General features: G+C 43.1%; 1 protein-coding gene across 3 annotated transcripts; it reads left to right on the forward strand.

Moving 5' to 3' along the window:
- Positions 1-1,025: 1,025 nt before the first annotated feature.
- dbnlb (drebrin-like b) lies at positions 1,026-19,921 on the forward strand. Of its 3 annotated transcripts, XM_014172026.3 has the most exons (15): positions 1,026-1,245; positions 2,172-2,227; positions 2,665-2,777; positions 2,875-2,949; positions 3,651-3,797; positions 10,419-10,496; positions 10,661-10,812; positions 10,923-10,977; positions 11,240-11,314; positions 13,460-13,577; positions 13,934-14,050; positions 15,697-15,795; positions 15,988-16,067; positions 16,279-16,363; positions 16,600-19,921. In XM_014172026.3, the coding sequence occupies exons 1-15, from the start codon at positions 1,163-1,165 to the stop codon at positions 16,734-16,736; spliced, it is 1,470 nt and encodes a 489-aa protein (XP_014027501.1). In that variant the 5' UTR covers positions 1,026-1,162; the 3' UTR covers positions 16,737-19,921. The 3 variants fall into 3 exon arrangements, with proteins under 3 accessions (XP_014027501.1, XP_014027503.1, XP_082824693.1); XM_014172028.3 differs by lacking the exon at positions 13,934-14,050; XM_082968567.1 differs by lacking the exons at positions 13,934-14,050; positions 15,697-15,795.
- The last annotated feature ends 990 nt before the right edge of the window (positions 19,922-20,911 follow it).

Here is a 20,911-nt window from a genome sequence, read left to right on the forward strand (position 1 = left end):
AATACATTTTAGAATAAGGCTGTAATGTAACAAAATGTATAAAAAGTCAAGGGGTCTGAATACTTTCCAAATGCACTGTATAAACCAATAGCAACATGATTTTACCAGAATACTGCCAAAAATGACTTTATTTGTCAGGCCAAGCGATCGACCTGATGCATTTTTTTTTTGACCTGTCAAGGCTGTAGGAAATGCTACCCAGCAATTGGGAGGTTGGAAGGAGCGCAAGTTAAAACAACCATTATTTTATCAAGTATAAAACTGATGAAACATTTATTTAATCCTCATATTAGGCTGATTTAAATGTGTAAACGTGCCCTCATTACCATCACCATTAGGTTAATCTAGGTTGTTGAAAGGTATGCCAGTCCATCATTGTTTACATTGTGTCTGTCTTTGTGTACATTTCATTTCACACTGGAAGCAAACAGGGTAAGCAAAAAAAAGATTAAAGTGTTTTGTCTTTACAACTGATATTAAACACAACAGTACATTCATGTATTGTTTTGGAATGACTATAATGTATAGGACTAAATGCATATGTCTATAACACAGTCCCTCTCCAAAACTACACATAACGTTATTTGGTAAGTGTTTGGTAAGTGAGACAGGTATAACAGTTTTCTCTCTACAAGCCAATATGTACCCCATGTACAGTCTATTACAGTATAATGCATTAGGCACTATAGAGTGGGCAGAGAACGAAGTGCTGCTGGGTATGTAGGACACAGTCTGCCTCCAAAAACCACACATATTTGGTTAGTAGAGACCCTACTGAGTATTTCCGACCTCACTTTAGCTGAAAATGGAAGAATAGTTTTCTCTCTACAGCCAAATATTCTCAACATATCAGTGTTAACATTGCATTCATTCATTACTGGTGGTAGATAAATGTTTTTTAAAACCATATTTTTTTCCCATTTTTTATTTTAATATATTTGAATGAGTTATCTACATTGTAATGTTTTGAAATGTGGGCTTTTATTTGGAAGCTTTCTTCATTACCGTACGAGTGACGTCATCGTTTGTGCTGCTGGAAGGCGAGAGCTTCCTGTGTGCTGAGATCTCAATCAGAAGTCAATTCGATTCGGTTTTACCGCCTCTCCTCCGCGAGTAGGACGGGCTTATCACGGCTACACACAACTGTTTCAGTGACTGAACGATGGCAGTGAACCTAAGCAAAAACGGCATTGCCCTGACAAATGCCTACAAAGAGGTGGTAGATGAGAAATCCAACACCAATTGGTAAGGACGGTAGCATCGCAGTAAAGCTCGCTAACGTTAGCTAGCTATCTAATTGCATCGCCATAAAATGGTGCATCCGCTATTTTTAGTTAGCTAGCTATGTTAGCTCCTTAGTTAACAGCATTTAATTTCCCTTGCATATCATGTAAGTAAGTTAGCTGGCTTGCTTGTTGTGCAATGAAAACGCATTTTGTATCAGCGAAACAGTATAATTATTATTGCCATGTTCGTACAGTAGCCAATTATACAAATCGGATGACCATGTCATGCCTGCCAATTTCCTTAGCGTTTTAGCTTGCAAGTTTGCTAAGTAAGGAGGATGCTAGATAACATTAGTAGTTACGTTAGCTGTTTGTGTTTTTTTATTTTGTTGATTTCTTAGGTCATTGCAATGCCTAAATATTGCATGCACTTAACGTTAGTCAGCAAATTTTAGCAAAAGAAAAGTACTTGGAGCAAATGATTTCACACGTCATTTGAGGTTCAAATGAAACCTGTTGATGGAAGTGTTTAAAGATCAAGATGACCTGAATTAATTAATTAACTTGGTTTACCTCTCAAGAGGTTTATCAAACCCAGAGAGTTTCATTCTTAGCACACTTCCTGTTGCTGAATGGGGACCAGACTCTCAGAAGTGTTTTTTTTTAACCATATAATTACATAGTACACTATTACAGGATCTCAGTTGCTCACGTTAATGGTCTGCTCCAAAGTTATGCAGTTCAACCCAGTGTCATGTTTGTGTTTGATCAGTGCACATCACCTAACCAGGATGCTATTCTGCAATAACCTTTTAAGCAGTGGCTAAGTGTTACATGTTTGTGAACAATGATGTTGACAGTATGGTAGCCTAACAAGCAGTGTAAACAACAATCTACTATTTTCAATGCTAGTGTGATCCTGTAACCTGGCATTCTTCTCTGCAGGGCATTGTACACCTACGAGGGGAACACTAATGATATCCGATTGGCAGAGAAGGGAGGTGAGTGTGGTACACCGGATCTTAGAAAGGCTCCAACATTTAAATGTTTTCCGTTTGGAATCGAGTCTGCAATGTTGTCTGAGATCATCATCACCTTAACTTATGGTGTGCCACTGAATTGCTATCAAAGCACAGTAAGACAATTTAAAAGATGACAGCAAAGGTAGTAAGTAGTTTGCTGTAGGTGCGTCTTTTATTGTTTCAATAAGAACAATTTTCATATGTGAAAAGATAGGTAGCAAAGAAAGCATGTATAATGCAGGAAGAATCTTACAGCACATACCCTGTCAAAAACGGAACATGTTGAATGTGCCTACAGCAGTATTGTTTGCCATGTAACCGTATTCTATACAAAATGTAAGCTTTACACAGTAATGTACATTACTTTGCATAGAACATACGTTCTACAATGTGACAACATTACGATACTGTTTCAGATGGTGGACTGGAGGAACTGGTGGAGGAACTTAGCAGCGGGAAAATCATGTACGCGTTCTGTCGTGTCCAGGACCCAAACTCTGGCCTGTGCAAGTATGTCCTCATCAACTGGGTGAGTGCTGTGCTACGCTCCCTTTTCTTCTGAAGGTGGCACTCCTCTGTATTTTGAAATTTAAATTGAATGATGCTCATGAGTATTTGTGTTTCAGACTGGAGAAGGTGTGAAAGATGCCCGGAAAGGACTATGTGCCAATCATGTCAGCTCCATGGCAAATTTTCTTAAGGTATTTCATTTGGCATAGTATAGACATTTTCTCCACACAGACAACTTGTGTTTAGCTAAGGAAGAAAATCCATTGGATGCAACTTTTTGTGTATACACTTGCAACACTGGCCTCAACAGGATATGAAATGTATAGCTATTGCAGGAAAGGAATAGACACCCCTTTAAGTGCCAGTAATAGCATGTTGGTGTTTAAGAGAGGGCGGTCAAAGTTAATGCATGACATGTTTATTGGCACAATGTTTTTTGACGCCGTTAAGCTATTAAAACATTCTCATATAGTGTTTGTGTTTCCGTCTCTGACAATCAAAGCGTAGTATGCCTGTAACTTAATGCACTGTTTTTTAAATGGAAAAAGGCCCAAATCGTTAGGGCCGAATTTGAGCAAATCCAAACATTTTGATTAATCGCCATTAATGCCATTAACTCAATTATTTTAATCGTTTGACAGCCCTAGTTTGAGTTAAGCAGCAGCAGTTGTTGGCCGCTTTGGGTGAAGTTGTGGTTTCTAAATCGGCTCTTGAAGTTGTCTCAGTTATTAGTTGTTATCATGAAAGTCACCTTGCTAACTGCATGTCAACAAAATCTATGGGTGGTGGCTGTCAGATATCAAATATCCCTCCTACGGACAGCCCTTTCATGGCCTTATCTGGAATTTGTGATGTGTGTTATTTGTAGCTAAAATGTCTGCTGTAATTCCAGGGCGCCCATGTCACAATAAATGCCCGTGCAGAGGAGGATGTGGAACCTGAGGCTATTATGCAAAAGGTGGGCAAGGCCTCGGGGGCCAACTATAGCTTCCACAAAGAGTCCAACAAGTTCCGAGACGCTGGTCCCCAGGGACCTGTGGTATGTACCAAATACAGCATCTTATCCTTTTTAGAGATTAAAACATTTTAGTTGTGTATTATGAGTTTGTTTCATCATTTTATCAGGATCTGTACATCCATTATGTTGGAAAGTTTTTCGGTGAGGCAAGTTGTGTTGTGGTCGAATAATATGCTCTCATATAGCTCATTTGTTTCGGTAATAACTTCTCTGCCTGTGGACATTTTGGTTAGATTTACTGCACAAGCCTGCGGATGAACCGCATCTGGTAAGACACGTGGCGGGGGCCTATGTGTATATGTAAACAACAGCTGGTGCACGATATCTAAGGAAGTCTCTTAAGTTTTGCTCGCCTGAGGTAGAGTATCTCATGATAAGCTGTAGACCACACTATCTACCTAGAGAGTTTTCATCTGTATTTTTCGTAGCTGTCTACATACCACCACAGACCGATGCTGGCACTAAAACCGCGCTCAATGAGCTGTATACCGCCATAAGCAAACAGGAAAACGCTCATCCAGAGGCGGCGCTCCTAGTGGCCGGGGACTTCAATGCAGGGAAACTTAAATCAGTTTTACCGAATTTCTATCAGCATGTTAAATGTGCAACCCAGAGGGAAAACAATTCTAGACCGCCTTTACTCCACACACAGAGACATGTACAAAGCTCTCCCTCGCCCTCTATTTGGCAAATCTGATCATAATTCTATCCTCCTGATTCCTGCTTACAAGCAAAAATTTAAGCAGGAAGCACCAGTGACTCTGTCTATAAAAAAAAGTGGTGAGATGAAGCAGATGCTAAACTACAGGACTGTTTTGCTAGCACAGACTGGAATATGTTCCGGGATTCTTCCGATGGCATTGAGGAGTACACCACATCAGTCACTGGCTTTATCAATAAGTGCATCGAGGACGTCTCATCTCCACAGTGACTGTACGTACATACCCCAACCAGAAGCCATGGATTACAGGCAACATTCGCACTGAGCTGAAGGGTAGAGCTGATGCTTTCAAGGAGTGGGACTCTAACGCAGAAGCTTATAAGAAATCCCGCTATGCCCTCCGACGAACCAACAAACAGGCAATACAGGACTAAGATCGAATCGTACTACACCGGCTCTAACGCTCGTGGGGTGTGGCAGGGCTTGCAAACTATTACAGACTACAAAGGGAAGCACAGCCGAGAGCTTCCCAGTGACACGAGCCTAACAGACAAGCAACATTTTTTATTTATTTTTTCCCACCTTTATTTAACCAGGTAGGCTAGTTGAGAACAAGTTCTCATTTGCAACTGCGACCTGGCCAAGATAAAGCATAGCAGTTAGACACATACAACACAGAGTTACACATGGAATGAACAAAACATACAGTCAATAATACAGAAGAAAAAAGAAAACAAAAAGTCTATATACAGTGAGTGCAAATTAGGTAAAATAAGGGAATTAAGGCAATAAATAGGCCATGCTGGCAAAGTAATTACAGTATGGCAATTAAACACTGGAATGGTAGACATGCAAAAGATGGAATGTGCAAGTAGAGATACTGGGATGCAAAAGGAGCAGAATAAATAAATACAGTATGGGGATGAGGTAGATAGATGGGCTGTATACAGATGGGCTATGTACAGGTGCAGTGATCTGTGAGCTGTTCTGACAGCTGGTGCTTAAAGCTAGTGAGGGAAATGGGAATCTCCAGCTTCAGAGATTTTTGCAGTTCATTCCAGTAATTGGCTGCTGAGAACTGGAAGGAAAGGCGACCAATTGAGGAATTGGCTTTGGGGGTGACCAGTGAGATATACCTGCTGGAGCGCGTGCTACGAGTGGGTGCTGCTATGGTGACCAGCGAGCTGAGATAAGGCGGGGCTTTACCTAGCAGAGACTTGTAGATAACCTGTAGCCAGTGGGTTTGGTGACGAGTATAAAGTGAGGGCCAGCCAACGAGAGCATATAGGTCGCAATGGTGGGTAGTGTATGGGGCTTTGGTGACAAAACGGATGGCACTGTGATAGACTGCATCCAGTTTGTTGAGTAGAGTGTTGGAGGCTATTTTATAGATGACATCGCCGAAGTCGAGGATCGATAGGATGGTCAGTTTTACGAGGGTATGTTTGGCAGCATGAGTGAAGGATGCTTTGTTGCGATATAGGAAGCCGATTCTAGATTTAATTTTGGATTGGAGATGCTTAATATGAGTCTGGAAGGAGAGTTTACAGTCTAGCCAGACACCCAGGTATTTGTAGTTATCCACGTATTCTAAGTCAGAGCCGTCCAGAGTAGTGATGCTGGATGGGCGGGCAGGTGTGGGCAATGATCGGTTGAATAGCATGCATTTAGTTTTATTTGTGTTTAAGAGCAGTTGGAGGCCACGGAAGGAGAGTTGTATGGCATTGAAGCTCGTCTGGAGGTTAGTTAACACAGTGTCCAAAGAAGGGCCAGAAGTATACAGAATGGTGTCGTCTGCGTAGAGGTGGATCAGAGAATCACCAGCAGCAAGAGCGACATCATTGATGTATACAGAGAAGAGAGTCGGCCCAAGAATTGAACCCTGTGGCACCCCCATAGAGACTGCCAGAGGTCCGGACAACAGGCCCTCCGATTTGACACACTGAACTCTATCAGAGAAGTAGTTGGTGAACCAGGCGAGGCAATCATTTGAGAAACCAAGGCTTTTGAGTCTGCCAATAAGAATGTGGTGATTGACAGAGTCGAAAGCCTTGGCCAGGTCGATGAATACAGCTGCACAGTAATGTCTCTTATCGATGGCGGTTATGATATCGTTAAGGACCTTGAGCGTGGCTGAGGTGCACCCATTACCGGCTCTGAAACCAGATTGCATAGCGGAGAAGGTACGGTGGGATTCGAAATGGTCGGTAATCTGTTTGTTAACTTTGCTTTCGAAGACCTTAGAGATGCAGGGTAGGATAGATATAGGTCTGTAGCAGTTTGGGTCTAGTGTCTCCCCCTTTGAAGAGGGGGATGACCGCAGCAGCTTTCCAATCTTTGGGAATCTCAGACATTTACATTTTAGTCATTTAGCAGACGCTCTTATCCAGAGCGACTTACAGTACATTTCATTTTCAATACATTTTCAGAAATGTTTTCTCCGTATCAATACGAAAGAGAGGTTGAACAGGCTAGTAATAGGGGTTGCAACAATTTCGGCAGATAATTTTAGAAAGAGAGGGTCCAGATTGTCTAGCCTGGCTGATTTGTAGGGGCCCATATTTTGCAGCTCTTTCACAACATCAGCTATCTGGATATGGGTGAAGCAGAAATGGTGGGGGCTTGGGCGGGTTGCTGTGGAGGGTACCGGGCAGTTGACCGGGGTAGCCAGGTGGAAAGCATGGCCAGCCGTAGAGAAATGCTCATTGAAATTCTCAATTATAGTGGATTTATCGGTTGTAACAGTGTTTCCTAGCCTCAGAGCAGTGGGTAGCTGGGAGGAGGTGCTCTTATTCTCCATGGACTTTACAGTGTCCCAGAACTTTTTTGAGTTAGTACTGCAGGATGCAAATTTCTGTTTAAAAAAAATATATATTTCTATACTGTCTTTGAGGCAAGTAACACTGAGGCATGCATGAGAGCATCAGCTGTTCCGGATGACTGTGATCACGCTCTCCGCAGGCGACGTGAGTAAGGCCTTTAAACAGGTCAACATTCACAAGGCCGCAGGGCCAGACGGATTACCAGGACATGTACCAACTGGCAAGTGTCTTCACTGACATTTTCAACCTTTCCCTGTCTGAGTCTGTAATACCAACATGTTTCAAGCAGACCACCATAGTCCCTGTGCCCAAGAACACTAAGGTAACCTGCCTAAATGACAGAAAACCTAGACCCATTCCAATTTGCATACTGCACCAACAGATCCACAGATGATGCAATCTCCATTGCGCTCCACACTGCCCTTTCACACCTGGACAAAAGGAACACCTACAGTTGAAGTCGGAACTTTACATACACTTAGGCTGTCATTAAAACTTGTTTTTCAACCACTCCACACATTTCTTGTTAACAAACTATAGTTTTGGCAAGTCAGTTAGGACATCTAATTTGTGTATGACACAAGTCATTTTTCCCAAAAAAATTTACAGACAGATTATTTCACTTATAATTCACTATATCACAATTCCAGTGGGTCAGAAGTTTACATACACTAAGTTGACTGCCTTTAAACGGCTTGGAAAATTCAGAAAACGATGTCATGGCTTTAGAAGCTTCTGATAGGCTATTTGACATAATTTGAGTCAGTTGGAGGTGTACCTGTGGATGTATTTCAAGGGCTACCTTCAAACTCAGTGCCTCTTTGCTTGACATCATGGGAAAATCTAAAGAAATCAGCCAAAACCTCCGAAAAAAAATTGTAGACCTCCACAAGTCTGCTTCATCCTTGGGAGCAATTTCCAAATGCCTGAAGGTACCTTGTTCATCTGTACAAACAATATTACGCAAGTATAAACTCCATGGGACCACGCAGCCGTCATACCGCTCAGGAAGGAGACGCGTTGTGTCTCCTAGAGATGAACGTACTTTGGTGCAAAAAGTGCAAATCAATCCCAGAACAACAGCAAAGGACCTTGTGAAGATGCTGGAGGAAACAGGTAAAAACTTATCTATATCCACATTAAAACGAGTCCTATATCGACATAACCTGAAAGGCCGCTCAGCAAGGAAGAAGCCACTGCTCCAAAACCGCCATAAAAAAGCCAGACTACGGTTTGCAACTGCACATGGGGACAAAGATGGTACTATTTCGAGAAATGTCTTCTGCTCTGATGAAACAAAAATAGAACTGTTTGGCCATAATGACCATTGTTATGTTTGGAGGAAAAGGGGGGATGCTTGCAAGTTAACCAATTTAAAGGCAATGACACTCAATTTGTATTTGGTATATGTAAACTTCTGACCCACTGGGAATGTGATGAAAGAAATGAAAGCTGAAATAAATAATTCTCTCTACTATTATTCTGACATTTCACATTCATAAAATAAAGTGATCCTAACTGACCTAAGACGGGGAATGTTTACTAGGATTAAATGTCAAGAATTGTGAAAAACTGAGTTTAAATGTATTTGGCTAAGGTGTATGTAAACTTCCGACTTCAACTGTATTTGGGAATGCTATTCACTGACTACAACTCAGCGTTCAACACCATAGTGCCCTCAAAGCCCATCACTAAGCTTAGGACACTGGGACTAAACACCTCCCTCTGCATCTGGTTCCTGGACCTCCTGACGGGCTGCTGCCAGGTGGTAATGGTAGGTAACAGCACAACCACCACGCTGATCCTCGACAAGGGGGCCCCTCAGGGGTGCGTGCTCAGCCCCCTCCTGTACTCCCTGTTCACTCATGACTGCACAGCCAGACCGGACTCCAACACTGTCATTAAGTTTGCTGATGACACAACAGTGGTAGGCCTGATCACTGACAATGATAAGACTTCCTATAGGGAGCAGGGCAGAGACCTGACCATGTGGTGCAAGGACAACAACCTCTCCCTCAAAGTGATCAAGACAAAGGAGATGATTGTGGACTACAGGAATAGGAGGACCGAGCACACCCCATTCTCATCGACGCGGTTGCAGTGGAGCAGGTTGAGAGCTTCAAGTTCCTTGGCGTCAACATCACCAACAAACTAACATGATCCAAGCACACCAAGACAGTCGTGAAGAGGGCACGACGAAACCTATTTCCCCCTCAGGAGACTGAAAAGATTTGGAACAGGTCCTCAGATCCTCAAAAGGTTTTACAGCTGTACCATCAAGAGCATCCTGAAGGGTTGCATCACTGCCTGGATTGGCAACTGCTCGGCCTCCGACCGCAAGGCACTACGGAGGGTAGTGCGTACGGCTCAGTATATCACCGGGGCCAAGCTTCCTGCCATCCAGGACCTCTATACCAGGCGGTGTCAGAGGAAGGCCCTAAAAATTCGGACTCCAGGCACCCTAGTCATACAGTTCTCTCCTACCGGATGGCAAGCTGTACCTGAGCACCAAGTCTAGGTCCAAGATGCTTCTAAACAGCCTCTACCCCCCCCCCCCCCCCCCCTTCTACGATGCTGCTACTCTCTTATTATCTATGCATAGTTGCTTTAATAACTCTACCTACATGTACATATTACCTAAATTACAACAACACCGGTGCCCCCGCGCATTGACTCTGTACCGGTACCCCCTGTATATAGCCCCACTATTGTTATTTACTGTTCCTTTTATTTGTTATTCTTATCTTAATTTTAAATCAACGAATAAAAAGTTTCTTAACTGCATTGTTGGTTAATGGTTTGTAAGTATGAATTTCACTGTTGTATTCAGCGCATGTGACAAATAAAATTTGATTTGATGAGTTTTTCAGTGTGAGTTAGTTTCCAATGTGTTGGTTGTTGTGATGGTGCAGCTGGTTGTTTTACAATGACTCGTCTGCAGTAGAATCCAGTGGCTTAGTTGGGGCTCATGATTGCTGGCTAGGGCTGGAGCCAGAGAAACCAGACAAGGCAGGCTGTTTAAAGCCTGTTAACTCCCCATAATAAACCAACATGCTGTGTCAGTATTGGATCTGGGTAGGAGTTGGTGTCCAGGAATGACAACTTGTTTGGAGCATAGGAGATTTTTGTTATCTAACACAACACATTTTGATATGACAGGGCTCTGTGTATCAGAAGACCAACGCTATGTCTGAAATCAAACGCACCAATAAAGACAACTTCTGGGCGCAGGCAGAGGTAAGCCAGCTTCAACACCTTTCTCCCACTACAGGGACTCACTGATCCTCTACAGACTGGTTAGATTTGCTTGATCATAGCTCAGTGTGTTCTGGTGTCATGCGGCCGTTATGACACATTTTACATTACCCTAACCTTGTGCTCATGGCCCGTGTGTCTCTCAGAAAGATGAGGAGAAGCGGCGACAGGAGGAGCGCTGCAAGGCAGACGAGGAGCGCCAGAAGCTGGAGAAAGACAGGAAGGATCGAGAGGCCAAGGAGGCAACTCTCAGAGAGAAGAGAGACAAGGAAAGGGCCTCTATGATCGACCAGCAGAAGTGAGTAAAACTGTGGTTAGTTCACTTAGCTGTTGGTTATCTAGCTGACCTTATTGACAGACAGGTTTGCATTGTCTACTTCCCCCTTTTAACAACCATTTGTTTAACAGGAAGTACCAGCAGCAGCAGGAAGCTGAGAGCAGAGAAGATGAGAAACAACAATGGGTGAGTTTTCTGCTGGCTTACAGCAGGACTGGCCTGCAGTCTGAGGAGAATCAGTTAAAATCAGTTCTGCTATGTTTAACTGGTAGTTTATCCTCATGTGGGAAGCAGGTCAGTCTGTGCAACATGCACCCCACCTAAATTATGTTTTTAAATGTCAAAGCACAAATTTAGGACATGATAAGATTAGCACAAGAACAAACTATACAGAACTGTTAGGTGTAGCCTCTGAGGTAGTGTTCAATTATGTGTGATGCACAATCAGGAGGAGCAGGAGAAGGACTTCCAGGCAACTCAGAAGAAAGGGATGAAGCGTGGTGAATCTGTGGAGAAAGCCAATGTGAGTTAAATGTGACTCAGAACTGCTTCCCTGTGACTCAGAACTGCTTCCCTTTTCAATGACTCAATCAAATCTGTTCTTTGCTTGAATCTAAAGTCTCCACAGTTTAACTTAGTAATTTTCCTGTCTGTACATTCTTTGTATCTTCTACATTTTCTTTAGACATAATAAAGAAATTGTACATGTTTATTCATACTGTAGATCAGGGGTAAGCAACTAGTTTCAGCTGGTGGCTGATTTTTGTTTGAGCGAATGATTGGGGGGATTGAAAATAATTTGTATAAGAATTTGGACACTGCACATTGATCACAACTAAGACCAACAAGATTGTATTTCAAATCAAAGTTTATTTGTCAGGTGCGCCGAATACAACAGGTGTAGACCTTACAGTGAAATGCTTACTTACAGGCTCTAACCAACAGTGCAAAAAAGGTATTCGGTGAACAATGGGTAAGTAAAGAAATAAAACAACAGTAAAAAGACAGTGAAAAATAACAGTAGCAAGGCTATATACAGTAGCGAGGCTGTAACAGAAGCGAGGCTACATACAGGCACCGGTTAGTCGGTCTGATTGAGGTAGTATGTACATGTAGATATGGTTAAAGTGACTATGCATATATGATAAAGAGAGAGTAGCAGCAGCGTAAAAAAGAGGGGTTGGGGCGGGGGCACAAAATGCAAATAATCCAGGTAGCCATTTGATTACCTGTTCAGGAGTCTTATGGCTTGGGGGTAAAAACTGTTGAGAAGCCTTTTTGTCATAGACTTGGCACTCCGGTACCACTTGCCATGCGGTAGTAGAGAGAACAGTCTATGGCTGGGTTCTTTGACAATTTTTAGGGCCTTCCTCTGACACCGCCTGGTGTAGAGGTCCTGGATGGTAGGCAGCTTAGCCCCAGTGATGTTCTGGGCCATACGCACTACCCTTTGTAGTGCCTTGCGGTCGGAGGCCGAGCAGTTGCCGTACCAGGCAGTGATGCAACCAGTCAGGATGCTCTCGATGTTGCAGCTGTAGAACGTTTTGAGGATCTGAGGACCCATGCCAAATATTTTTAGTTTCCTGAGGGGGTATAGGCTTTGTCGTGCCCTCTTCACGACTGTCTTGGTGTGTTTGGGCCATTCTAGTTTGTTGGTGATGTGGACACCAAGGAACTTGAAGCTCTCGACCCGCTCCACTACAGCCTTTCCACAAGACTTTCCACTAGATTTTAGAACATTGCTGCACTTATGCTTTATATACCTGTCAGCAACGGGTGTGGCTGAAGTAGCCGAATCCACTTATTTGAACTCGTGTCCACATACTTTTGTGTGTGTGTGTCACACACACACACACACACACACACACACACACACACACACACACACACACACACACACACACACACAAATCAGATTATTTCGGAGTAGAAAGGAGTGGGAGCAATCAAAAAAAAAGCAGGATTTGATTTCATTTAGCTCTCTCTAATCCATTGTACAGGATGTGAACAGGTGACTGACGTTTTGAGGTCAAGCTGACGTCTTCCTCAGAGTGACCTGACCATTGCGCTTAGCTCCTATTTATAGCCTAGTGGCCCATTGAGACACAAGACTTCAACTTGACCTCAATGTCAGTCACCTGTTTGCGTCCTGTACAATGGATTAAAGAGAGCTAAAATAAATAAATCTTGTGCTCCAACTAATTTCTACCTAGAATTTTGGAAGTTTTTCTTGGTAAGAACGTCTCATGATTTTCATCATTGTTGAGCACCCCTCCTTTCCTTTGATTGCTGAAGCGTGAAGGCCCACCTGAACTCATTTTTGCCTGAATTCCCCCCTTTTGTTTCTCTTTTTGGTGGGGGTCAAGGTAAATCAATTGCGGGCCAGGTTTTGATGACTTCTGCTGTAGATTATTTAGGAGATTATGCCATTTTGCTAATCAGCAGTGAATTTCACTGGGGTGTTAAACTACTAAGAGTTCTGAGCTGACAAGGTAAAGATCTGTCGTTCTGCCCCTGAGCGACGCAGTTAACCCTGGGGTTGGGTTAAATGCCGGAGACACATTTCAGTTGAATGCATTCAGTTGTACAACTGTCTAGGTATCCCCCTTCCCTTTCTATAGCTGTACAGTGGCCAGTGTGCATGTCTGACTCTCACTGTGTGTTTCAGGAGGCAGCCTCTCTGATCTCCCAGCGCTCTATGAACCCCAGAGAGATGTTCAAGCAGAGAGAGAAGGGCATGGACACCCCTGCTGCTGCTGCCCACGCCCCTGCCAGCCCCCAGCCAGGTAGGCTACTAATTCAATACAACTGTTTGCTATTAATATGACAAGTGTAGTTCCTAATGAGGACTTTAGATTATTCTGTAAAATGTTTCTGCCATGGGTGTTTCCTAAATGGACTTGCTAGCTGTGTGTCAGGTGTGGATAAGATCAGGGGATTGTCTGGCCCATGTTGAAACATGCAGGAGGAGATTCTTATTGCATTACTCTGCCTTCATCAGCTTTAACTCATTGTCAGACACAGACTGTCTCGTATCACATCTTGTCTCTAGACCACATCTGCTTTGTGTTGTCTGCTCTGCTGGGTAACCTCTCCGGCCAATGTGTATGTCTGTCTGTCTGCTCTGGTGTGTGTTTCTCAGGGCGTTTGAAAAGCCCTTTTCTCTCTAAGCAACCATGTGAGCCTGAGCCGTCCCGCTCGCCCCTGCGCCAAGCCTCCCCACTCTCTGCAGGCTCTGCCTCTCCTGTCCCTGCTGCAGGTCTGAGCTCACTCATACCACTGACACAAACTGACCCTTTCCTATCTGACACACACACAGAGAGAAATACTTCACATGTGGGTGACTGTGTGACATACAAGAGATGTTTATGTGTGACATACAAGAGATGTTTATGTTTCGGTCCAATCTCTACCAGATGCTGCTCCCTTTCAATCAATCAGTCCAAATTATTGACCTAATGCTACTCCATTTGCTCTCTTGTTACTGCAATTTAACGTCACCCTGAGGCTCATGCCCATGATTAGACCACTGTACATCATCATGCCCACATTAAATCACTGTAACCAAGGCCTTCCGAGTGGCGCAGTGGTCTAAGGCACTGCATCGCATTGCTAGCTGTGCCACTAGAGATTCTGGGTTTGAGTCCAGGCTCTGTCGCAGCCAGCCGCGACCGGGAGCCCCATGGGGTGGCGCACAATTGGCCCAGCGTCATCCGGGTTAGGGAAGGGTTTGGCTGGCAGGGAAGTCCTTGTCCCATCGCACTAGCGACTCCTGTGGCGGCCCGGGCGCAGTGCACGCTGACACGGTCGCCAGGTGTGCCAGACTCATATTAAACATCTCCAATCCAAAATAAAATCTAGAATAGGCTTCCTATTTCGCAACAAAGCCTCCTTCGCTCACGCAGCCAAACATACCCTCGTAAAACTGGCTATCCTACCGATCTTCGACTTCGGCGATGTCATTTGCAAAATAGCCTCCAACAGTCTACTCAGCAAACTGGATGCAGTCTATCACAGTGCCATCCGTTTTGTCACCAAAGCCCCTTATACCACCCACCACTGCGACCTGTATGCTCTAGTCGGCTGGCCCTCGCTACATATTCGTCGCCAGACCCACTGGCTCCAGGTCATCTATAAGTCCATGCTAGGTAAAGCTCCGCCTTATCTCAGCTCACTGGTCATGATAACAACACCCACCCGTACTTTTCTGATCTTTTGCACACCAGTATTTCTACTTCCACATCATCATCTGCACAGCTATCACTCCAGTGTTCATTTGCTAAATTGTAATTACTTCGCTACTATGGCCTATTTATTGCCTTACCACCTCACGCCATTTGCACACACTGTATATTGACTTTCTATTTTTCTATGGTGTTATTGACTGTGCGCTTCTTCACTCCATGTGTAACTCTGTGTTATTGTTTGTGTCGCACTGCTTTGCTTTATCTTGGCCAGGTCGCAGTTGTAAATGAGAACTTGTTCTCAACTAGCCTACCTGGTTAAATAAAGGTGAAATAAAATGAACACCGAATGTTTATGGTAAGGGTTAAGGTTTAGAATAGGCTTAAAACAAAAATCTTAAACAACTTTGTCGCTGGATTCGAACATGCAGCCATTGAAATCAGAGGCAGATGCTTTGGCAGATGCACCCTAGCAAAACCCAAACCTACTTGAAGGTATCAGTGCTCACTGTTGCCCCTAGTGGCCGGTTTCCACGTCATCTCCTGACGTCCTCAGCCATGGATGAACGTTGACTACTGACTTATATCACGGGTGACCTGGCTGATATATTCAGTTTCTGAATATTTCTGAGTGCATGCCTTAGTATGTGTGTACATTTGTGGCCATCTGTGTGTATCTGTGCTCCTATATCATGTGTACGTGTGTGTATGTCGTAATAAGAGCCCGTTGTGGATGAGTCATCCCAGTCTGAGTGCTTGGATGAGCAGGATGCAACCCCTGTTCAGGATGCAGTCCCTGAGGAACAGTGGCAAGATGAAGGTGGGCCCTACTCCACATGCACCTCAGTCTGAACACAGAACAGTCATTCATCTCATCTGTGAATCATCATGACCATTTCCCTGGACACATTTCTAAGTTACTTTGTATTCTGGATCCCTGCTGCAGCTACCACCTGTTGGTGGAGGGAGATAGTCTTTAAAAAAAAATACAATTGACCTTTTCCCCTTTCAGTGAAGGCACCAGCTCCTCCCACTCAGCACAACCATCCCACAGAGCCAGCCCAAAATGATCTCTATGAGGAGCCCCCACAGGTGAATATTTGTCATGGCACATGTGAGAATCATTCCGCAAGGGTGAAGATTTAATTATAAATGGCGATAACATACGTTTTGTAATCTGAAAATACCTTCTCATTATTCAAATGCCATTCATGTAAAAAGATGATGTAACGGGTAATATTTGCAGTTGAACTTAACACTTGAAGGGCATTCTAAGGTACAGCACCCCTTGTTGTTCCCTCAGGTGGAAGAGAACACATTTGAGGTGCCTGCAGGGGAGAAGACGGACCAAGGTGTCTGTGCCAGGGCTCTATACGACTACCAGGCTGGTAAGCATCATCACAGCCTACTGACAATTTACAGCTGACACTCGGTCCACTGAACTGGTTCTCTGTGAAAAATGTGTAACTGTGACGTTTTGCCCCAATACGGAGAATCAATATGAGTGGAACTGCTAGTAGGAAACTGGCAGTCTGTGAGGGAGTAGACACAGTCAAATAATACCATAAAGGATATCTGAATGGGCATGGTGATCTGAGGTATTGCTCCTCTTTTCATTCCACAGCTGATGACACAGAGATATCCTTCGATCCTGATGACATCATCACTGGCATCGAGATGATTGACGAGGGCTGGTGGCGGGGCTACAGCCCAGACGGGCATTTTGGAATGTTCCCAGCCAATTACGTTGAGGTTATTTAGGTCCATACCTCGCCCACTCACTAGATCAGCATATTGGAGGCAGAGTAGAAAAGACCCCCCCCCCCCCCCCCCCCAGAAGAATTTGGCAGTAGGAAAACTGCTAGGTCCAGAACACAGCAGGTCAGAAGTAACTCAACAGTGAACCCTTTAGAATAGTTTGCTGAACTGTATCTGCCACATTATGGACCAATATATGAACAATAACCATGGGACCAGGGGTCACGCAAATCTATCCCTGTTGAAGGAAGCAATTCAATTATGTTGTTGATGTTGTGAGCCGTTAGATGGCATAGTTTAGGTTTTGATGAAAACCCATATACTGGCCAACCCCAAACTGAATCTCTCACCTTTTAATGTGATGCAGTAAATTGTCAGGCTTTTTAGATTTTTCAATTCAAGTTTCCATTGTGAACATTAATAGCACTTGTAGATCACATTCCTTAAAAAGTGAATCCAGTTTTGTTCCAGATATACTATTTTTGTTATTTGTAGCATTCACTCCTGTTGGGTTCAGGATAATATTTCATAGCTCACATAATGGTACCAACTATGATCTTTGGCCTTTTTTGCCTTTTCCTCAGACTAATATTTTATGTGAGTATTTCTTTGTCAGAAATGAGTTTGCTTGAAAGGAATCCTGTGTGAATTTCCAACAGTAGTTTGGTATTGCAGTGGAATTGAATATTAGAAAACCAAAAGGTTCTATATTTGCTATGCTCTCTGGGTGGCTGAACTCGAGGGAAAATAGGGGTGTAAATAATGACACAATCATATTCTTGTGAAATACTTTTTTTATATATTTTTTAAATACAGCTGAAGTCCGGAAGTTTACATACACTTAGGTTGGAGTCATTAAAACTTGTTTTTCAACATCTCCACAAATTTCTTGTTAACAAAATATAGTTTTGGCAAGTCGGTTAGGATATCTACTTTGTGCATGAGACAAGTCATTTTTCCAACAATTGTTTACAGACAGATTATTTCACTTATTTCACTTATAATTCACTGTATCACAATTCCAGTGGGTCAGAAGTTTACATACACTAAGTTGACTGCCTTTAAACATCTTGGAAAATTCAGAAAATTATGTCATGGCTTTAGAAGCTTCTGATAGGCTAATTGACATAATTTGAGTCAATTGGAGGTGTGCCTGTGGATGTATTTCAAGGCCTACCTTCAAACTCAGTGCCTCTTTGCTTGACATCATGGGAAAATCAAAAGAAATCAGCCAAGACCTCAGAAAAAAGATTGTAGACCTCCACAAGTCTGGTTCATCCTTGGGAGCAATTTCCAAATGCCTGGAGGTACCACGTTCATCTGTACAAACAATAGTACGCAAGTATAAACACCATGGGACCACGCAGCCGTCATACCGCTCAGGAAGGAGACGTGTTCTGTCTCATAGAGATGAACGTACTTTGGTGCAAAAAGTGCAAATCAATCCCAGAACAACAGCAAAGGACCTTGTGAAGATGCTGGAGGAAACGGGTACAAAAGTATCTATATCCACAGTAAAATGAGTCCTATATCGACATAACCTGAAAGGCCGCTCAGCAACGAAGAAGCCACTCCTCCAAAACCGCCATAAAAAAGCCAGACTACGGTTTGCAACTACACATGGGGACAAAGATCATACTTTTTTGAGAAATGTCCTGTGGTCTGATGAAACAAAAATGGAACTGTTTGGCCATAATGACCATCATTATGTTTGGAGGAATAAGGGGGATGCTTGCAAGCCGAAGAACACCATCCCAACCGTGAAGCACGGGGGTGGCAGCATCATGTTGTGGGGGTGCTTTGCTGCAGGAGGGACTGGTGCACTTCACAAAATAGATGGCATCATGAGAATTATGTGGATATATTAAAGCAACATCTCAAGACATCAGTCAAGAAGTTAAAGCTTGGTTGCAAATGGGTCTTCCAAATGGACAATGACCCCAAGCGTACTTCCAAAGTTGTGGCAAAATGGCTTAAGGACAACAAAGTCAAGGTATTGGAGTGGCCATCAGAAAGCCCTGACCTCAATCCTATAGAACATTTGTGGGCAGAACTGAAAAAGTGTGTGCGAGCAAGGAGGCCTACAAACCTGACTCCGTTACACCAACTCTGTCAGGAGGAATGGGCCAAAATTCACCCAACTTATTGTGGGAAGCTTGTGAAAGGCTACCCAAAACGTTTGACCCAAGTTAAACACTTTAATGGCAATGCTACCAAATACTAATTGAGTGTATGTAAACTTCTGACCCACAGGGAATGTGATGAAAGAAATACAAGCTGAAATAAATCATTCTCTACTATTATTCTGACATTTCACAATCTTAAAATAAAGTGGTGATCCTAACTGACCTAAGACAGGGAATTCTAACCAGGATTATATGTCAGGAATTGTAAAACTGAGTTTAAATGTATTTGGGTAAGGTGTATGTAAACTTCCGACTTCAACTGTATATAATGGTTATGCTAAAGAGCTCATCACCCTAACCTCCCTGTTCTCTTCAGCCCCTGTTGAATTTTAATGATGGACTATTTCAGGGACCAGTTACACAAAACAAAGCATAAGTCATATTTCCTCTCTCGTGCTGTTGCCGTTTTCATATGTATCCTGGGTAGGGTTGCAAAATTCTGTGAACTTCCAATAAATTCCCTGGTTTTCATGAAATCCCGTTTGGAGGAATCCTGAAATCAGGAAGGGCATAAACAGGAAATATGGAATCTGGGAATTTATTGAAAGTTCCCAGAATTTTGCAACCCTAGTCCTGGGTACAACTAGTCTCTGCTTAACCAGTCTTTCACAGCCAGGTCCAGCTTCCATCAAAATACAGGTCTGTGATTGGCTTAACCTAGCAGAAGAGCCTTGATCAGATGCTGTTATCATGTGACAGTGCCAAAGGAGGGTAACAGGATGATGTCGTCCTCTGGAAAGTGTTTTCTCTCATTTTAATCTGTGTTGAAACTCCATAACCATTAGGCTATGCAACGTCACTGCTTTTTAATTTATAATGAAATCATTGTGAAGAAAAAGTTTGTGAGACATTGTCACTTTAATTAATGATAAAGGAATTTAAGAATGATTTAAAACGGGTCATGGTCATTTCAAGGTGTGATGTATCCATGTTTTTGTTTTTCAAGAGTATATTGTAATGCAAATACGTTCGTCATAATTAAAAGAGTTAAAGTAAAATGTGTTCCTGTCTTATAACATCTTTTGTAAATGTTGGTTGTTGAGGCAGCAGTAAGTTGATTTAAACATACGAGGGCGGTATGAGCTAGCTGATAGAATAGGAACAGAATTGTGTAAGGTGGCATATTGATTATTCTGAAATCTGTTTTGAATGAAAGCTTTGGAGACTTTCAAAGAGCAGTAACTGTTTGATATTGATGGCACAGTTAGGAGTATCACTTTGTCTCGTACAGTGCATTTGGAGAGTATTCAGCCCCCTTCACTTTTTCCACATTGTTACATTAGACTTATTCTAAAATAGATCAAATTGTCCCCCCCTCAATCTACACACAATACCACATAATGACAAATCAAATAACTTTTTAGACATTTTTTGAGGAAAAAACAGATTTACGTACGTTTTCAGACCCTTTACTCAGTACTTTGTTGAAGCACCTTTGGCAGCAAATACAGCCTTGAATCTTCTTGGGTATGATGCTACAAGCTTGGCACACCTGTATTTGTGGAGTTTCTCCCATTCTTCTCTGCAGATCCTCTCAAGCTCTCTCAGGTTGGATGGGGAGTGTCGCTGCACAGCTATTGTCAGGTCTCTTCTGAGATGTTTGATCGGGTTCAAGTCCGGGCTCTGGCTGGGCCACTCAAGAAAATTGAGACTTGTCCCGAAGCCACTCCTTCGTTGTCTTGGCTGTGTGCTTAGGGTTGTTTTACTATTGGAAGTTGAACATTCGCCTCAGTCTGAGGTTCTGAGCGCTCTGGAGCAGGTTTTCATCAGGAATCTCTCTCTACTTTTCTCTGTTCATCTTTCCCTCAATCCTGACTAGTCTCCCAGTCCCTGCTGCTGAAAAACATCCCCACAGCATGATGTTGCCACCACCATGCTTCACTGTAGAAATGCTGCCAGGTTTCCTCCAGATGTGATGCTTGGCATTCAGGTCAAAGAGTTGAATCTTGGTTTCATCAGATCAGAGAATCTTGTTGTGCATGGTCAGAGTCT

This window comes from Salmo salar, chromosome 24, assembly GCF_965601325.2.
Source record: "Salmo salar chromosome 24, fSalSal1, whole genome shotgun sequence".
NCBI classification, from domain to species: Eukaryota; Metazoa; Chordata; class Actinopteri; order Salmoniformes; family Salmonidae; genus Salmo; species Salmo salar.